This window comes from Boleophthalmus pectinirostris, unplaced genomic scaffold, assembly GCF_026225935.1.
Source record: "Boleophthalmus pectinirostris isolate CB_2022bp ecotype Guang Dong unplaced genomic scaffold, ASM2622593v1 HiC_scaffold_9, whole genome shotgun sequence".
NCBI classification, from domain to species: domain Eukaryota; kingdom Metazoa; phylum Chordata; class Actinopteri; order Gobiiformes; family Gobiidae; genus Boleophthalmus; species Boleophthalmus pectinirostris.
Window position 1 is genome coordinate 14,913,027 of NW_026571541.1, and position 21,081 is coordinate 14,934,107.

At 38.7% G+C, this 21,081-nt stretch overlaps 3 protein-coding genes across 4 annotated transcripts in view; 2 read left to right on the forward strand and 1 right to left on the reverse strand.

Annotated features, from left to right (window-relative positions):
* The window catches only part of tlcd1 (TLC domain containing 1), a 78,653-nt gene extending 65,317 nt beyond the window's left edge, over positions 1-13,336 (reverse strand). The window contains exons 1-2 of the mRNA XM_020928633.2: positions 13,274-13,336; positions 8,936-9,097 (exon numbers count right to left, since the gene is read on the reverse strand). The gene's annotated coding sequence lies outside the window, so the exon portion shown is untranslated. The remainder of the gene's footprint in view (positions 1-8,935; positions 9,098-13,273) is intronic.
* Positions 881-8,120, forward strand: tada2a (transcriptional adaptor 2A). 2 transcript variants are annotated; one of them, XM_020928620.2, is made up of 15 exons: positions 897-1,115; positions 1,374-1,480; positions 1,594-1,653; positions 2,099-2,190; positions 2,333-2,490; positions 2,977-3,065; positions 3,143-3,215; positions 3,312-3,375; positions 3,957-4,000; positions 6,026-6,136; positions 6,543-6,614; positions 6,755-6,887; positions 7,377-7,420; positions 7,538-7,617; positions 7,819-8,120. In XM_020928620.2, the coding sequence occupies exons 1-15, from the start codon at positions 1,091-1,093 to the stop codon at positions 8,002-8,004; spliced, it is 1,338 nt and encodes a 445-aa protein (XP_020784279.1). In that variant the 5' UTR covers positions 897-1,090; the 3' UTR covers positions 8,005-8,120. The 2 variants fall into 2 exon arrangements, with proteins under 2 accessions (XP_055022724.1, XP_020784279.1); XM_055166749.1 differs by having other exon boundaries at positions 881-1,115; positions 7,377-7,617.
* Positions 13,337-13,659: 323 nt separating the features above from the next.
* On the forward strand, positions 13,660-20,582 carry dusp14 (dual specificity phosphatase 14). Its single transcript, XM_020928663.2, has 2 exons — positions 13,660-13,909; positions 18,731-20,582. The coding sequence occupies exon 2, from the start codon at positions 18,816-18,818 to the stop codon at positions 19,446-19,448; it is 633 nt and encodes a 210-aa protein (XP_020784322.1). The 5' UTR covers positions 13,660-13,909; positions 18,731-18,815; the 3' UTR covers positions 19,449-20,582.
* The last annotated feature ends 499 nt before the right edge of the window (positions 20,583-21,081 follow it).

Consider the following 21,081-nt stretch of genomic DNA (forward strand, 5'->3'; position numbering starts at 1 on the left):
TATGCTGACCCTGGCATTTCAGATGGACATGTGATGTTACAAGGCTTTGGCTTTCTAAGTGAAGAATATTTGCAAATAACTGAATGATTCAGCATTATTGGCACAATACAGACAGTAATCTGTTTCATGTGATTCAAAAGGCACATCACCAGATAGAAAAAGAAAAACATATTTCAAACTGCAGGTAGTTAAAGTCTCTTTGCAAATAAGTCAGTGCTTTGCACAATATGCAATATTGAAAATTAAACTGTGTAGTTGGCAAAAATTTTCATCTAATAAAATGTTATTAACTTAATAGTAAAATAAATTAAAGACACTTACTACATGCCTTTTTGATGTGAATACAGTAGTTATGTTCTGGGGGCTTTGTAGTTGGGGCTTCTCATGGTGGAAAAGTTCTCAGAATACACCCATCACACTAGTGCACGTCCTCATATGAATGACTTTTAGATCAGGGGAAAGTTTTGTGTGTGTGTGTGAAATATATATATATATATATATATATATATATATATATATATATATATATATATATATATATATATATATATATATATATACCGTTTATGGTAAAACGGTGCGCGGAAGTTGTTTTGAAGGAGAAACAAAGAAAAAAGTAAACCCAGAGAAAAGCACCTTAATCTAGACCAAGTGCGCCACCGCCTGTCTTTATTAAACATTGCAATTGCAATTAAAGTTCGCATTTACAATAATATAAGTTATCTTACACCTGACACGAATTTATTCATACATATACAAACAATGAAAATCTTAGATATTATTGTTAGGCATGTTGTAAATTCTAGCTAGTCATTCAGTCAGTGAAAAGCAATCGTTCGCTTGATTTGCCTGTTGTGATGAGTTGCTTTTTATTGGCTCTGTCAACATTTGTTTTAGGTTTTTTTTTAAATTATTATTATTACGCTTTAGACCTACAAAAGTCGTTTAAATAGGATACTGTAAGATGTATTGATTGCATTCATTTGTAATCGATTCACTTTTGCTCAACTAGCTTTGCCTTCAAGGCAGGATAGCTGCTAACACAGTCACACGGATCATTTTAGTTGATTATTTCGTTACATCTTAAAATATGGACCGACTGGGACCCTTTGGGAGTAAGTGTGTACCTAATAAAGTGTTTAGTTGTTGCTTAAGCCTAAACCGGTAATAACATTGCTATGCTACTAGTTTGAGCATAGCAAGGCATAGCATTGTGAGCTAACTAGCTTGTGTTTTTATTTTCTGCTAAATGAGGGCATTTAGCATGTTAACAAGCAAAATGTTTAGGATCAAAGCCTATTAATTTTTTTAAAATTTGTTTTGCATTCGAAGCACTTTCTTTCAGTGACAGTGCTGCTGTTTTAATGTTATAGATGACCCGTTTGATAAACCCCCATGCAAAGGATGTTCTTCTTACCTCACTGAACCGTACATTAAATGCGCAGAGTGTGGACCCTCTCCCTTTCTGATCTGCCTTCAGGTAAAAACTATATTTAAAAATTATATTTGTAATCATCTGAGGGGTCAGTACAACTGATTGGCTAAATAATAACTAATTATCTAAATAGTAAATAAATAATGATCTTTTTGTAGTGTTTTACACGAGGATTTGAATACAAGAAGCACCAGAGTGATCACAAGTATGAAATTATGGTATGTTTTCATTGTTTGTCTCCGAACATCTATTTTTGACAGATGCAGCAACATAATCTATTTATAATGATGCATGGACTTGTATTGCACTTTCCTCACTCAAAATTATCTGTACACTTTAGTACATTATTTATTCACTGTCCATCTGTGGTGGTAGTAAGCTCCTTTGCTAGCCACAGATTCTCTGGGACAGACTGACAAGAGTGAGGCTGCCAGTCTATGCCATGGGTCCCTCCAACCTTATGATCAATCACTCATATTCCACATTCAAAATGGGCATGGAGGGCTCATGGAGGGCACACAACAACAGTGCTGGTCATAGATGGGCTCAAACCACCCATCTAGTGCCCTTACCATCTGCCTCTTGTGTTAGTAAAGTGATGGTGGAGGATGTTTTGTTGTTGATGCCTTGATGTATACTATGATTTCTAACCTGCTCTTGCAGACCTCAGACTTCCCAGTGCTGGAGCCTGGGTGGACAGCCCAAGAAGAAATGGCTCTTCTGGAAGCAGTTATGGATTGTGGATTTGGAAACTGGTGAGTTAGTTGTGACATACAAGTATTAACTTTTGATCTTTAACTTGCATAACTTGTTGAATGTTTGGATCAATTTCAGTTTCAAAGTATATTAGATGATAATCAAAAATACAGTTAAAATATTTTACTTGTGTCTTCACAGGCAGGATGTAGCATATCAAATGCGCACAAAAGCCAAAGAAGAATGTGAAAGCCACTACATGAAGAATTTCATCAATAATCCCTTGTTCTCTTCCACTTTACTCAGCCTGCAAAAAACTAAAGACTCACATTTTGCAGATACCGCAATTCCATTTAAACGTGGGTGTCTTAATTAATGTTTCTTTAGCATTGTGTAATATCTGACTATCAAGCTGACAGGATTTCATCCAACAACAGTCATATGTTGAGTTCTATGTAAATGTTTAATTTTATTGCTTACATTTTGCATATTATATTCTTAAGGCATGTCTTTTGAGCAGTTAATGTAGTACATACAGTTGGTCAGAAGCATTTGGTTAATCAGGAATTATCTTGAATTTGTAGGTTCCAGTTCCCCATCTGTGTGCTGTGTGAGTGCTTAACAAACATTCACAGTTTTGTTTATAAGACAGTTGGCGCACCCTCACTACAGATAAGATTTGCCTTAGCTACTGGCATGCCACTAATTTTAGACTCATATTATATATTGTAAATTAACTGAGCAAATCATGCTGATATTATGGTGAAACATTCAACAATTATATAAATAATTTTAATTAAAGTGTTATAAGCTCTCAATCACTGTATGTGTTTTTGATATTACAGCCACAGATGACCCACCTCGTCCCACTTTTGAGTCAGTGCTATCTCGAGATATGGCTGGATACATGCCTGCAAGAGCTGACTTCATGGAAGTGAGGACTCGATATGCCAAAATAGATCAGTTATGATTATGAAGTTTAATACAGTGTGTTTTTGTTTTTTTCTCTAGGAGTTTGACAACTATGCAGAATGGGACTTGAAGGACATTGACTTTGTAGATGATGACTCTGATGTCCTACGTGGTATGCTTCATTTGATTTTTGACATTTACAAATTTAAAGCATTTAGACACTTAAAATAATCTGTCACTTATCATAACTTATGTTGCTAATTTTCAGCACTCAAGCTTGCAGTTGTTGATATCTATCATTCAAGATTAAGGGAGAGGCAACGGCGGAAAAAGTAAGCAGTTTTGGTTCATTTAAAGGTTGATGTCTCTTAGCACATTGTACTTCTTGTAATGAGCCCTATTCATCACTAGAGGGCATATGCTGTAAAATATTAAGGTTACACAATTAAGTAAAATGTAAATTCAGATACTGTGTTCTGAAGGCTTTCTATTAGTACATAATATATCTTATTAGACATACTATTTGATTTAGATATCTCGTTGCAACTGCTAGTTGGTTGTAACACCTGCCTTGAATATATTGCTGTCCAGAGCTGTAATGAATCCTTCTCTAAATCAGCCTCATCGACTGTGAGCTCTCCAAGTATGGAGGAATGGTATGCCAGGATGGGCAAGCATGTTTTTAACTATAGCTTTCAATATATCTTCTCAAGTTTGTGACATAAGATCTTCAAAGGGTATGACCTTTGAAATGCCAGGCTCAGAGCATTCTGATTGGACTCTGATTCATTGGATTCTTGAATAATTGATTCAATCATGCTATAAATGTTAAATAATATTCATACAAACACATGATCTAACAATAAGTGCTTTTATCTGCATTATTTTTAATTTATGTTTTAATTTCTTTTAGGATTATCCGAGACCATGGTCTCATCAACTTGCGGAAATTTCAGAGTAAGTTTTTTAGAGTTGTACATTTAGGCTTGGCTATAACGGCACACCCCACAGCCTGTGGAGGCATTTGATATCTGCCTAATAAAATGCTGAAGGCAGTTTCTCTGGACACATGCAAACAGGTTCAGGGTAATAAGCAGCACTAACCCCAGTGGCCCCTGATGTAGCTGGAGTGTGGCAGCTGACAAAAGCATGTATTTACGAACAGTCCTTGAATAGTCTGCAGAGCCTGTGCCACAGTGTAAGTGCTTTAGTGTGAGTGGAAACCATGCCATGAGTGCTGCTGTTATAATAGAAAGGAGAGGTGAGTTTCTTTTATTGATCCACCTGCCACAGGTTGCTTCTCCACAGCCAGCCTCTGGGCTCATGCTTTAGCACTGAGACAAAGACTGCTGTTAGCCATGAATGGATTTGTCCAATTAAAGCCTGTTGTCCGCTGCCTCAGAAACCAGACCCACACATCGCTGTGAGAATTTGTGGTTTGGGAGTTCAAGAGTTCTCCTCATGTTTTATTTATGTATCCTCCAGCCTCCCTTTCCTTCGCCTTATCTCTCCGGTCTTTCAAGACAAAAGCGGACTCACAGTCGCCGCGGAGCTGCAGACCGGTTGTCATGGAGACTGTCAAAGATTGTCTCTGCGGGCAGCGAGTGTGTTTGTGTGTTGTGTGTGTGTTGTGCGCGTCACATGCATTCCTACAGCCTGGAGGCACACAGTATCATGTCTCCGTTATAGCTGGAGGCACACTGGCCCCTGTTGTGGTCTCTGGCCTGTAGTGTGAAGTTCTGAAGCAGCTTGTTATATGACATGAGTGAGCCCTCTGCTTTTGCATGGGTTTGATTTAGTTCTGTGCTGGTATTCACTCGCATAACAGCCTGTGTCCACATCTCCATAGAGACATGCACTTTTCATCTCTGTGTGTGTCCACTCATTTGCATGATTTCATATGTTAGACCGGAGTATGGCAACTGCTAATTAGCACATGGATTTAAAAGCAGTGATGGGGAAGATTGGCTTTAGCAATGCTTGCACATGCAGCCACTCCTGTCACACCCACACAACAGCTTTCTCTCCTCTTTGACACTCTGTTACTCAGCAACACGCTGATAAACACAACTCCTTGTATGCCTTGTATATAAGGTACTTATAGAGTAATGTAATGCTAAGTGAAAATTATTTGGTCTGCGCTTTGAGCAAAAGGATTTAATGCTCTGCTATACAACATCTAAATATCTGTGACCAGATCCAGGTAGAGAAACCAAGAAGAGCTGTTACTAGTAATAATACTTGAGTAGAAGTAAAAAGTAAACTAAGAAATTGCTCTAAGAGTGAAAAAGGATTAAGAGAAATTGCTGAGTAGTTGTAAGAGTAACTTTTAGGACATAATATCTGCATTTTAATTTGAAATGATGTACCTGGATTAAAAAAATGCATCAATACACCACAAAAATATATAATTACATCATATCTGAAGGAATGGTACAAAAAATGCTAATATTAAACTCATGTAAAATTGACAACATAAATCTTTAGTTTTTTTAGACTTTTTACAGTCCCACTCCTAGTGGAAAAAGTAATGAAAACTTCTAATATTTTATTTCAATTTACACAAATAATACAGTTATTAACAGCAACTGACTACTACCCGCATACAAAATGGGCAAATGTGGAAATGTTATGACTAGCATATTGATGAGGTTAAATCTCTGAACTGATTTTATGAAAACTACCTCAAAAAAGGAATGATCGTGACAATGATTTGCTCTGCACATATTTCTCAAACATGGAGGCAAAGGGGATTGTTGTTGACAAAAATGTTTACGGAAAGCATTTTGTTGAAGTGCCTTTTATTTTCCAACTTATAAAAGCAGAAGGGAAATCTCTAAGCAGTTCTAAAAGCACATGGATTATCAAACTAATGGTATCTAGGATGCATCAAAAGAGGTGGATTTTCCTTTCATACATTTGTGTTATATTTGTAGTTGCTGCTGCCCACTCACCTCTGCTGTTTCTTTTTTTCTTTCTTAGTACTGGAACGTTGTTATCCAAAAGAAGTGCAAGAAATGTATGATGTGATGAGGCGCTTTGCTCGAGTGGTGGGGCCAACTGAACACGATAAATTCATAGAAAGTAATGCGTGTAAGTGTCCCTGTTGTGGAATGTCTGTGATACAAAGTTAATATGAGCTTGTCAGACATTGCACTCTGATTTAAAGATGAACTGTGCAACTTTTCTGGTATTGGTCCACCTGTCTCCATGGAGATACTATTGCTTTGCCTGGAATATGCCACATCTTAGAATTAGCGTGTGTATCTTGTATTTATTCAGTTACAGGTGTTTTTTTTTACAGTGCTTAATAATACTTCGAAAAACATGTATTTTTGCAGTGAGTGGGATTGCCTTTCCACAGATCTGACCTGTAAATTGTTATTTGGCCTTCTCATGGATAAAGATAGGTTTAATGCCATACTGTTGGCAAAGCAATAGCACCTCAATGGAGACACAATAATTTCATCTCATAATGTTCTTTGGATTTTGTTTACAGTGGAGTTTGAGTTGAGAAAGGAGATTCACAGACTACAGGAGTACCGGAAAGCTGGAATCAAATCTTTTTGCAGTGAGTCCTAAACATCTTTGCCACAGTCATTAAAGCTTTATTATGTGTTATGATCTCTTAGCCCTTTATATTTTCACTTTGGAAAAAAAAGAAAAGCATATTAAAAATAAGCCACAGTCTACTCTACTGTTTACATTTAGGTGCAAAGGTGTATGATCGTGTGAAGCGAGTGCGAGAGGAGGAGCGCAGAAAGAGGACCATGCTGTCAGACGTGCTGCAGTATATCCAGGATAGCCGAGCGTGCCAGCAGTGGCTTAGCAAACAAGCTGCAATGTGAGAGCTCAAATTCCTTGTTGTTAAGTTTGTGCAAAGGTGGGGCTAGGAGGAGGTGACCTGATCCTAAGGTTACCTCTTGTTTCGTTGTCATATAATCTCCTTAATCTGCTCTTTAATTCAAGTATCATGAAGTTGGTTTATTTGAAATTTAATGAACCCCCTCTAAACCTCCACCGCTTTCATTTTGGATATTTTTATTGCAAACATGAATACTTACTATGAGTGGGCTTCCACCTCACTAACTTTACTGTTGCTTGACCTCCTCATGCTTGTTTCCATGGACATGTTGTTCCATTGGCTATAATATTCCACTGTATGACATAAAACCTACCTGAAGAATGTTCTGAAATATGGTTCTAATTTAGCATTTTCCATTAAGTCATGCAGCCGATGTGCCGCTTCTACAAAGTTCTGCACTGTTACTTTAATGAAATGCAATTTGGCTGTGTTGCTTGTTTATGTTGATGATAATTTTTCTCATTACAGAGACGCCGGCATTACTCCACCTGTCACAACGCTCACGGTCTCAGGTAAAAAATGTTTTGTCAAATACATTTTCATCTATGGACTACTATGTCAGTTGTTATTGTGCTATTATCTCTTCATTAAGATGTTTTTAATGTTAAGTCTTATTCAACGTTCTACAGCTTCAGGTAGGCGCAGTGCCCCTCCCCTGAACCTCACAGGACTGCCGGGAACAGAGAAGCTCAATGAGCGAGAGAAAGAGGTACTTATCACTTGTTTCCATCTAATGGCTCACAGCAGTCCCATAAAAGCAAAAGGATGCATTAAACTCTGTACAATGTGTTGTTAGTGCTTCAGTAGAATAAACACTTGAAGCTGTTAGAAAAATGAAATACAGACTCAATTTAAGTAAAGGTCTGCTTGTATTTTAATGTCCCTTACAGTAACCGTTTTGTGCTTGTAGCTATGCCAGGTGGTACGTCTGGTGCCAGGAGCCTACCTCGAGTATAAGCAAGCTCTACTGAACGAATGCAGACGGCAAGGAGGGCTACGCCTCGCTCAAGCCAGGGCGCTAATCAAGATCGACGTCAACAAGACACGCAAAATATATGACTTTCTCATCAAGGAGGGCTACATTACTAAGGCCTAAAGGCACCGTGGACACTAAATACTATTGATTATTTCATATATCATTGTACTGTAAAATAATTGTAAGAAAACGAATCCAGTTGCTGCTCTTTTAAAATACATTATATCTAAATGTTATGTTTGTTTTGTATTATTCCAGTCTGTGTTTGCTGTGTACTGCATTGTTGATAGGTCAGTGTAGTGAGAGCTGTTATAGTAATTATGTGGTCAAGCAGCAGGTCATTGGCCTGTGATGGTTTATCAGAGCAGAGAGCTGAACCTCTGTAACAGTATGATTAGGAAAAAAGATGATAGGCTTGCAAAATGTGCAGTTGGGGCACTGTCTTATTGAATTTAAGGTCTACAAACAAAAGCAAAATAATGTGTTGTTAATTTCTTGGGGCAAGTTTATTTTTCCTTCTGTCATCCCCTTTTTATGATCAAACTAGAGTTTGAAGTCCTTATCCTAAAATATTACATTCAAGCCTACAGTACGCTTCTTTGTGGCCACATCAACTGTTACTGAAGTTGACATTTGGTATTTTTACAGTAATACATTTAAAGTAGTGGTCTATATCATTTAGCTTTATCTAAGTATTAGCCTTCAAGTTGTATATAGCCCTATAGACTTCAGTAAGTAGTTGTGTGTTTGTATTTTATTGACTACTGACTACATTTTTTCATGTGAATGAAATATACAGGGGAGTAGACAGGATGGGGCAAGAAGATATGTTGTCCCAGGCTTCAGGGTCACAAATGTGATCCTCCAATTCATTTATATTAGAGGGGCCCATGTGAGGTTTCTTGCCACAGGCTCCCAAGTCTTGATCAACAGGCCTATGAGTACATAGTGTCATATGGTGTGGCTGCTCCCCTGTCTCAGCCTGATATCAGTCATAGTGTGGCCCTCTCTGTAGCATGGTGTGTTTGTGTGTGTATGTGTGTGCGCATACTTGGGGCTGTCTCTCTTGCCGTGTTGTGTGCGTCGCGGTGGCAGAAGCGGCAGATGGAGCAGATGTTGATGTCAAGGCTCGCCGTGTTCTTGCTTCGCCCACACAGCATCTCGTCAGACATACTGCCTCCTGCTCAATCCTCATCTCCCAATGCCACACCACCTTCAACCAGAACAGAGTTGAAGTTAATGTGGATCAAACTGACAGAGTTGTCTAGAGTTAATGTCCATAAATTAAATGTTGTTCAGAAAGATCACCTATATACCATTATGACCAGATTAAATTATGAGACCAAAACACTGGCCTACATTATGTGATAGTGTAATGCCAAGTAAATCTATTGCTCAAGGTCCTATATTACTAAAAATTGACTCTTGTGAGGTTTTAGTCATGGTAGATCATTGTTACGTGATGAAAATCATACTGTTTTTGTTTCATTCACACATGTTTGAGTAACCTTTTATTATTGTCTATCTACATCTCCAAAGCCAAAAATGCTCTACAAACAAATGATCTAGATGTCATGACGTGGTAGTTTTAAAGTTAACAACTATATTTTACCTTTCTGTTCAGTAGAGATTTACAATTCCAGGATTTAAATTATTTAAATGATTCTAGTGAAGGTATATAGAGTTTTAAACACAGTGGAGTACTTCTTGTATTACCACATGAAATCATAAGGTGGAACAGAGAAAAATTAAATATGCAGGGTTTGTGTGTTAAATTTGTGTGAATGAAACAAAACACAACTCCAGTTATGTTTTTGATCAGAAAACAACATTATAACATATATCTGAAATTAACATAATATGGGCCCTTTAATATAGCATATATTAGTAAAATAATTCAAATTGACCTTATTAAATTTATTATCTTTGAAGCAACAAAAAATAGTCTTGTGATGCATTTACATAAGCATCCCAAAACTTGGTTCCCAACTCTAGCTTAGTCATTGTGTCCTTGGGCAAGACACTTCACCCTCATTGCTTATGCAAATGTTGTATTAGGGAAAGTATTGGCTGTGTACCACATGGCAAGATGTTTTCATAACATTAATTTCAGAGGAATAAAGAACAGTTTGAGCGCTATTGCTGCTGTGCCTCTTTTCCAATAATTTTTGTAGGATTTTACTTTCTAATTTGCACAAACTGCATTTTTGATGATCTCACCCTCTGACCATTCAAAGCTCTAAAGACCCCCCTGCAATCTCTGTTATTTTGAAAATACTAGTCCAAACATGATCAATGTAATACCTCTTCTCTGTCAGCATCATATTGATTTTTAACTTTGCTGCTAAAATTGGAAAACGCGTCTCCTATATCTCTGCTCTTTGTTGTTATATTGTATCCACTAACACACACTGTCCCCCTGCTTCTCTCTGTCCTCATTCCCTCTAGTCATTATTATTTCTGGGCTGTGATTAGCAGAGGTGAACCCATCAACACAAGAGGTTACCGTGGCAACCAGGTCTATGGCAGTGAGAAAGGGCGAGGGGAGAAGAGGGGGGAAGAGGAGGAGGAGGGGCCTCTCTGAGGCGTGTGTGTCCGTGTATATGTGTGTATGTTCACCCTGTTGCTCACGCACAGCTGCTGCCCAAGTCGTGACTGGATATAGATGCTCCGAATTAAAGGGACTCTCACTCACCAACCTCAATCCAAAAAAACTCAGAATTGCAAAAATATACATCATAACCTATAGCATATGCATTAACTTTATTGTAAATTATGGTTTATGACCATTTGACCGAGAATATTTTATTCTGAATCACATTTTATTAGGAAGAAATTAGGTCAAATTTATCGCAATATTGTCTTTGAAGAAATTAAATTAAACAGATGAATAGACCTATTCTATTAAAGCCTAGTACAAAAAACACATTTTGTATTGACTTCAGTCAGTGTCATGACCTTTGCCAAGTCTTAGCAGAGGTGTAGTGGTCTTTTAGTTGTATTTTCTTTCACTGAGCCATACTGCTGAATATCAATCAGAAATCTGGATCACTACCAGTCACAAAAATATCTTATAAATGTCCAATATCGTCTCATCTCGGTAGCTAAGCAAGGCTGAGACTGGTTGGTACTTGGATGAGAAACCACTGGAGATGTGTGGTAGCAGTGGCTTTATTAGAAACTGCTGAAGTGTCATAGGCATGACACTTCCCTACATTGCTTAATATAGATGTTGTGTGTGTGCGTGTGCGTGTGTGAATGTTGGTCAGAGGGGCCAATGGCACAGATTGTCAGTCTTGCTTCCATTAGTCTACCACAGGGCAGCTGTGACTACAGTAGTAACTCAATACCATAGAGCGTGCAGTGTTTCGATTCCCAAATGATTTTTGGCTAAACTGCTAAGTTCTGAATGTGTTGAATCAAATTATACACCAAAAGGAAGTATGAAGTTCTTTACATACAGTACATACCTGTAAGGTCTTTTCCCTCTCACATGGTGAAGGGAGTGTGTTGTTTGATGTCAGTACGCAAAGATCAGAGGCTGCATTCTGTGCACACCCACCCTCTTTGTGCTTTCACGTGTTGCCAAAGCAAACACTTAAATCCATGCCTATTTTCTGCAGGCCGTCACAGGTGGAGCAATGGAAGCAACTCTGTTTTAGAGCTCCATCCCCAGCAGCCTGCTGTGCTCTCGGGGCACACAAGTTTCCAACGCTGCTGACCACAAAGCACTTTCCGCTCACTTCAGCGCAGAGCAACTGTCGACAAATCAGCGAGACTGAAATAACCATCTCTAGGGTTACTTACTGCCTTGGGATTATGGTTGGGATTTGCAATACAACTTCACACTCCCTAAAGCCCACCTGTTGACCTAACTTATTAGCAAGCAACACTGCTAATGTGAGGAGCATTTATTATTATTATTATTATTTGGTGGTGGAAACAAAAATAACCCCTATAGGAGAGTAAAATTAAGCAAAATTTTCTTGTGTGCCAATATACAAAAGACCTGTCTTTTGTATTACATTACATTACATTGTATTACTTTTTGTACTACATATAATGAAAAGTAAAAACATGATGTTTACAATGTTCAAAATATCTGAACAACCTATAGGAGACTGAATATTGAGCTATTATAGATCTCTTGCATGTTTTTTGCTTCAGCTACCCCACAGGGACACAGACCATTGACTGTATATGTGTCTGGGCAGCCGAAATTGAGTCATAGGCAGGGAACAATAATGTAAGCCTATTAAACTTCGCAATATGTAATGCCCATAGAAAAATTATGGTTGTTGACAATTATTGTGTGATGATAATTTATTTAATTTTTTTTAATGATTCATTTAGGGATCCAAACACAAAAGGATTTAGTTTCTGCTGGCTGAACACCCACTGCATTTTTATTTTATTTTTTTGCAGTATTAGTACTCTTTCCCTCACAGACCTATATTAATGCTATGTTACATATAATTAATTATAAGCAATAACAGAACATACCTCAGGTCAGTGCTGTCCGTTTTGAAAGATTTCACAGTGACATAACTACAGTGGTCTGTCAGGACCGTGGTCTTCATAGCGTCAGGGTTCATCAGTGTCACATCAGCACAGCTCTTCTAGTCTGTGGTTGCAGGTGCTTGTTATTATTACAGTGATGGTGTCATGGTAAATTTGCAGCCAGACTGTGGTGCCATATTAAACAGCAGTGTCTTCCCAGAATGCATCTGACTCATCTGACATTTTGTAGAGGACCTGGTCTTACAGCCGACAGCGATTTCCCTCTCTCAGCAGCATCCCTCCATCCATCTGTGTCTTCAGCTCTAATTCAAGGTTACCACTTCTGCGACATCTGTCAGACTTTTTTACCTCAAACTCCTGTTATTCACCGCCACAGTGACATTTCCTTCTTTTAAAACATTCATAAGGTCAATCTCAATCAATTATGAGCACAGCGTGTTCACTTACAGTGGTCAAATGAATGTGTCACTTCAAGAGCGGGGTCAAAAATATGAATGATAAAGATGGGGAGCCCAAGTATAGGCCCGCAGCTGCACTGGCATAGTCTCTATTTGTTGAATATAAAGATTGTGAAGCTTTCGTCAGATAGCTAGTGGACCACTTCAGAATACCTCTTAGCTATAGGCTTACGGATGGATCTTATGGATCTGATTTCTATAAATATCCCAAGTTAGTAATAAAACTGCTAAAAATCTTAGCCAGCTCAGCAATAACTTTAAGGTCAGTATAGCACATAATTTAGTCCTGATTATTCTAACCAACTGGCGAGTACTACAGTAAGATTGTGGACAGTCACAAAGTCCATCGATCAATGAAAGAAAGAGGAAAATTCAACAGGTGTTTTTCACTCTCATTCATTTCACCTCACCAGCAGTTTGACGATTGCGCCGTGGGTTTTGTAAAGCACTGGTCTAGCTGCACGGTGGTAGCCATATTAACTGGATTTTAACCATGTGACCATGTGTAGGCTAATTTAGCTTTGCAAACGCACAATAACTACATGCCTACTGCAGGCAACATTATAGTGCTTACGTTATAACAAAAAATTTAGCCTACATTTAAAATATACTGTTTATTCTATTTATTGAACCTAATAGTAAGAATTAGGAAGAATAAAGGCCACTGATGAGATTGTCTCCTCTTCTTTCCTATACCTTTTTATACAGTCAATGGTGTGGGCACGCAGAGGCTCCGCCCCCTTCCTCCTAGTGGCTTTGCGCGCTCCTCTCTCACCGAAACAGCGCTGCCTGTGCCTGCACACGCCGCTCAGCTCAGCCCACAGCACCGATGCACCGATGGCTCCTGTTTCTGGAGACTTCCTCATAATGCTTCAGACTGTTGAGCTAATTTTCTCTGCACGAGGCCCTTTGCCCTCCTCTTGACCGTGTGGAGGCCGATAGTGTAGACGCGGACACTCCGGAGATAGATGCCCAGAGTTTTAAACGCGCACGCCGGATGGATGTTGCCGGGCTGAGCTCCATCTTATTTCCTATTGAGTCCGCTGGTGAGTTGTGTTTCACTTTGAGTCTATTATTAAAGCGACATCTGAAATATTACATGATCTCTTATATTGGCTATATTATGTCTGTTCCGGTGTTTTGCAGCATATGGTTTGAAGCCTGTATATAATAAAAAACAGTCATTTGCCCATAAGATTTTTCTGAAAACCTACCTACACCTTTACCCAACTTATTAACACACGCACCTTTTGACGTCACGCGTACGAGGACGAGCAGCAGAGGCGCGCACCCAGATTCCCACTGCCAGCGTAATTCACGGCTTAAGCATCAATTATTAAACAGGGCTTATTCACCAAAGCCTCACGTTTTCGCTCCGTTGGCCCCAAAATTACTCCAGACTTCAAAATTATATACCACAATTAAAAGTTTATTACCACATAAAGAGAATAAAGTTTCTTCCAAAGAAAATTAATGACTATTAGAGAGCGTTATGTGTCCATAAGTTCCAATAATAAGCACTTGAAACAATACAATGCTGTTAGAAATTCACAGCGTGTAGCTCCAATTATACATAATAATAAGGCTGTCTGATTAGATTATGAGCAGGGTATCATCTCCCCTTTTTGTGAGGCTGTCCATTTGAAGGAATAATTGCTGTTTGTCTTTTAAGAGATGTAGGCCTTTAAAAACTGTGGGTTCAAAATGATGGTCCAGTCTTTTGTATAGTTTGTGAAAGTGTCTATTCTGCGTAGGGTCATAATAAACTACTGTCATTTCTGTCTCACATCAAGTTGGTAAAGACATTTTTATAGATGGAACTGACTGACAAAAAATAAATAACAAAGACAGCTCTTCCTTTTTACCCCCTGCAGCTTCATGTAGTTACTCATTAACTTAATTCAATACAGTTCAGTAACCAACATTGAAGCACTGTTCAGTTAACCCATAAAAAGAGACATTTGCATTGATGCTGAAATGTGAAGCACGATACAATTTGTGATCACAATAACTGGGCCCATGTAAATATGCCATAATCTTGGATACATGATCAAAAAGAACATTCGTAATACTAAATCAGAATGCTCAATACTTATACATTGTTGCAGTCCCCTCGAAAGTAGTTATATAACAGTGTAATGGTAAATACTGATACACTGAATAGATTTTATGCCAAATGGTATTGACAGAATAAAATATTAAATCTTAGAATGACAAATTAGATGGCATTGTATATCTGAGGCATCTTTGGAATGCTGTTTCTGAAGTCTGAAGTCTTCTCAACCTTACCAGATCCGGTGACCACGTACTTCCACTAAGTGTTACAGTTTTGAGTGCTCTAGGTATCCTGTTGAGTGTGTCAGATTTCTAATTTGTATCAGCAGTTGTTCAGCAATGCCCCACTGACCGAACTGGAGAGAATCTAAACTGTGTGGGATGTGAGATGGGACCACCTGTTGATAGAGGAGCCTTGTATAACACAGAATCAGACAAAGATTATGGCCATCTTGTGTTAATCAGAAATAGGCCCCTTTGTAAAATCTTGCCAGACAACTTGCTAAGGGGTCAAGGACACAAGTTGGCTGTTGTGTTTGTGCCAAAGGTAGGCATAATAAAATCCATCATGCCTCTAGAAAATGCATGGCCTGTTGCTTAGGTAACAGCTAACTGATACGTAGGACTGTATGGAAGGAGAGATGAGGGAGCGGATGTACCACAACACTGGGCTTTGGTGAGTTATTTTTACCTTGGACTGGGCAGTAATAGTGAGGAGCTTAAATAGTGGAGGTGGCTCAAATATGCACTGACAAAAAGTTAAGGAAAAATGACTGCCGTTGTAGCTCACAGTTGATTGATTCGTTTTAGTTTGAGTTTGTGCTAAGAAAATGCATAATTTACATACTACATATACATACATTATATCACACTTCTTGTATGTCCATTGTGACTATTGTATGTAATGGAAAGGTTACAGGTTGTTAAATGTGTTTTAACACTGAATGAAATGTAAGTTAGCACTCATCCCTGGTAGGGTTTCAAACAGTCAGTACTAATTGATACTAAAACTTTTAGTGAAACTAGATAGTTATTTGACCAAGTATTGGCTATTGACAAAGTTCAACTTTCTTTAATAGAATGGAATGATCTTCACCTATATCAGAGCTATTATAAAATCTTATTGTAATTATAAAGGAAATAGTAATATTTTAATATTATGTGTCATATTATTAATATTTTGTGTTTTAGAAATTATATCAAGTACCAAGCATTGCACTTGATATTGAAATCCAAGTTTTAAATGATAGTATGGTGACACTAGACCCTGGAGTAATGTAAGGCTAACAGTGAGTTTTCATACCCCAGTCTGCTGTAATTGTTGTCTTATCTCTGCTGGCGACAGTGTGAGAAGAGGGGATTAAGCAGCACTGTAACATGAGGATCACAGTCTTTTGCAAAACAAAGCACTATACTTGTGACACAGAATACAATGTGCTGCTGGATTTGAATTAAACCTATCACTTTTCATTATGACATGAGTAAAACAATAGGGGAAAGGCTTTTAGGAAAAGCAGTTGACCTGTAATTATTGGTGGCTGGTTGGATGTGTAGAGGTTTCTGGTCCAAGGAGCCGTGCGGATGATGACGCATGAGTGTAGCGGAAGTATGAAGCGCCCCGAGCAGAGATAACAAACGGCATCGGCTCAGGAGGCCATTTTCATCAGCACTCCCACCAATGCAGCACACACCCCCAAACGCCATACCACCTTCATTTCATATAATCTAATATTCAGCACTCACACTAGGGCTGTAGTCATTTAGTCGTTCAGTTGATTAATCGGTTGATGGTGTCTTGGTCAATCAGTGGTATTCATTGAGAATATAACTATGCACAGCAAAAAGGAGAAGGCATGAATCGGCTGGAGTTTTGAGAGTGACTAGAGCTGCCTTTTCATTTATGAAGATATTAGTAGGCCTGTCACAATAATACTTTTTGAAGTATGATACATTGCAGAAGAAAATATAGATGATAAACAGTAATACTGGAAAAAAAAAACATTATCCCTAAAATAGCATTCTAAACAATATATAGAATGCAAGAGTTTATTGTATTTTATTTATTTATTTGGTTTATTTAACAGGGACAGTGTACATTAATTAACATTTCTGTAAATGTAATTTACAGAATTAGCCAGAGAGGCTATTTTTCATCTGTACTCCCTGGACAGAGGGTAAACATGGTCACCCTAAAAACACAACAATAAGAATTATACGAAAAAGTGCAATTGTGTACTTAAATGTGAGTTAAGTAGTTTGTATCTATAATGAGTCATATAAGATCATAATTCAACCTTCTACACTTCAAATCATATTATAATACAGAGAAAAAGTCCCTACAATATATTGACTCCCAAAAATTATCGTTTCATTTATCTTGTATTGAAAGATAACTCCATAGAGTAATTATTGTGACAGGCCTGGGTATTAATACTTCTATTTATAGATTGTTGCTATTGGACATGATTCAACATTTTTTAAAGCTTTTTAGTCAATTAATCAATGAACAGGGCATGTGTTTAGTCAACAGAATTTATTTTTTCGACAACAGCCCTGTTTAGTGCTCATGTTACTGCTCAAATAGACAATTACTGACACAGTGCTACATGCTGGTTTAGTTATTTCTCCCAAGATGACAGCGGAAATTAAGTTTGAAATTGTTTTATGATAGGTTGATTTGTGATAGTGTATAATAATTCATATCTGGCTTTTTGTTGTGATCCAGAGCAGTATTAGCAGCTGGAAGAACAAACTGATAGCTGTGATGTGCATGTGTGGACCATGGATGAGCTGAGGAAAGTGTATGCCTCCAGGGGTCAGGGGTCACATGACTGCACACAAACGTACACTACACACAGGCTCCCCTATAGAGAGCACTGAAAAGACCTGATGAATACTGAGTGGAAACTGTGCTCAACATCAGTGAACCATTTTAAATATTCAGCTGTTCAACGACCTACTCTTATTGTTGTGTTCTCATTCACAAGCTCAGACAGCACTTAAAAGACTTAAATTATGTATAGTATTAACATTTAACTATTAAAGCAGACCTATTATGCAAAATCAACTTTTCAGGGCTTTATATGGGCTTTATATGTTATAGTTGTTCACCTCGCGCAAAGTTACATTTGAAGTTTTATGTGAAAGCTTGTACATGTTTATTTGTTTATTTTCAAGATGCCATTTTGCAGATGAACTCCCTTTTTCACCGCTACTGTGCTGTACTTGCTCTTGCTGTGATCCACTGGTGTCATAGTTTATAACTATATAGTAGACTCAAACTCAAAGGTCTTCTTTAAGTATTATTTTGTTTTTGTATCTAAAGCTTCTTTAACCCTACCAGAAATTTTACCAAGCAATAAGGTAAAAACAAATCGTGAAAAGAATACATAGATAATGCCATTATACAGAAGCCTGTGCCTTAACTTGTAAATGACATGTGTGAAATGGTGAATGAAAGGAGACTTACAACTGTTATTGTTAACATTTATGATTGATGGTGATTTATTATGGTATGAAGGTCATTTGGTCAACAGCTGACAAATGTTCACTGTAAAAAATCCACAACACAAAACTGTAGTAGGCCTTCAAACCCTTCCACAACTTAGAGTTCCCCCAGCTGTGCCAAAATTACACATTTAACTGGGCTGCCTACAAAAAAAAAAAAAAAAAAATCCAGTGAAGGGCTATAAGAAAGCCTGAATTTTCAGCTAAAGCTTTTTGTCTGTCTATCAGGTCTGCTGGAGTTACTCTTCCTGCTCTGTTTGTTAGTATACGCTAGTATTAAACAGTGAAATGTGTTTGTGTTTCAGGAGCGGTCTGGCCGATTCAGCTATGTCTGTGAAGATTGTCCTCTGAATATTTTCCACTGTTTTGGTGCTGTTCCACTCAGTCCAAATGGGTTCACGCAGCCAAGGCTTCCTCCATCACCATCATCACCACCACCGCAGCTCCATGGTTCCCACCACGGTTCCCCGGCTGCTGCCTGAGAGTGGCAGCCTGCTGGGGGGCATTGCCCAGATCACGCCCAACCTGTTCCTTAGTCGGGGCAATGTGGCATCTAACCGCAGCCTACTCCTGTCCAAAGGCATCACCTGTGTGGTCAACGCCACCATTGAGCTGCCCAACTTCAACTGGCCTCACATGGAGTATGTCAAGGTGCCATTGGCAGACATGCCTCACTCTCCCATCTCTCTGTACTTCGACAGCGTGGCCGATAAGATCCACAGCGTCGGCCGTAAGAGGGGAGCCGTGCTTGTGCACTGTGCAGCTGGAGTGAGCCGCTCGGCCTCGCTGTGTTTGGCTTACCTCATGAAATACCACCGCGTGTCTCTGGCAGAAGCCCATGCCTGGGTCAAAGCCCGCCGGCCCGTTATACGACCAAACGGGGGCTTCTGGAGGCAGCTCATTGAGTATGAGCGTAAACTATTCGGCAGGAACTCAGTGAAGATGGTTCAGACTCCCTATGGGGTCATCCCAGATGTGTATGAGAGGGACCGCAGGAGCTTGGCCCCCTACTGGGGCCTGTGAGTCATGACAGTGACAAGAGATGAGAGATCTCTGAGAAGCTTCTGTATGAATACAGAGCTTCAACTGAAAGGATTTCGCCTGTTTGATTTGAAGCTGCCAGTTCCACCTGGAGTTGCACCTGATGCAGGACAATCCTCACAAATAAAGTGAAGGTGAAACAGGTGACCCCAGAGTCTGAAGAGAGACATTTTGTGACTGCAGTTCTGTGGCTGACGTGCGTCATGTGCTGGTATTGTACCTGTATACGTGTGAAGAGCAGCTGCATGCTCTCAGTCTATGGTAGCATAGTGTACAGAAAAATATAGAGAAATTATTTTATCAAAACAAGATTATAGCACAAAAAAGTGATTCTTCTGAAGCCTTTGAAATTGTGAGTGTAATCTTGTTTGTTTTTGGAGGTTCCTGTACACCACAGCGAGGAAGCTTTCATCTTTTGACCACTATTATGGTGAGCTCTTTGATGCTGTTGTACTCACTCAAAGGCACCAGGAGTTTGTCTATTATTCACTGAACTCCTGAGATTCAATGCAGACAGTATAGCAGAGTACTTTGCTGCCAGTGTTATACATACAAACTAGACATAAATACTGCTATCAATACACAATTATTTAATTGTAATTATGTACTAATATACTGCAGATCAAGAAAAAGTTATATGTAAATTGATTATGTGAGTTAACTTCAACAAACTTAGTGTATGCAGTGGTCAGCTATACAATTCAAAGTTGCTTTTTGCCAGAAACTATCCTGTATGTTAGGATGACCTTACTGTAGCACCACATTTAATGCCCAACAAATATAAATAAAGCAAATTGTATCATTGTATTATTCAGTGTGTCAAGGTGATATGAAGAAAATACCAGTATAAATCTCTTTTACCACAAAGACGGGGCAACACAGACATACAGAATTAACGGTCCCAAATTATAGACTGCACCCCAATTTCCCACAGCAAACCTGCCCCCTCCCTCTGCCCCTGCCCTTCATCTGTACTGAGTTAATGTGGGTACATAGTGGAGGCTCAGGGCATCGTGAGCACTAACGCAAACACATCCTTCACCGGTAGCGAGATATTATCATTTGTCATTAAAGTAGTTCATGATCTTGAACAGCAGAAATCAAGCAGAACCAATGGTCCTGATGAAGCTAGACAAGGCACAAGTGAGCATCCAATTTCTGCCCATTTTGTCTAAAAGCAGTAATGGATTGCAGTAGCACCTTTCATTTTAAGTTAGATTTTTTTCACGCTCCAAAAGCTATTGGCAAACGTCATTGTAAATCTTAATCTTGTGCAAAGACGAACATCTGTGCTGGTATTACAAACTACTAAATCACCATAGAGACATGTCCAATCCACAATATTCTGTAAGGCTGCCTTTCATTTGAATGACAATAAAGCCCAAATTGTCGTTTTAACATGGCCATATGTGCAATACGTGGTTGGTTATTAAAATAACTCATTAGAGAGAGATTGAACAAAGTAATTTATCCACATGCACAGAAGCTTGAACTGTTGGATAGAATCCAAACATGCATTTTTAGAATTTTGTCTCAAGAGATATAGATGAAAGCACAGTCCGTATGGTGGGGGCTGCTGTGCCAATGCCAGCAGTAAGGAGAGTTTCACTGACAG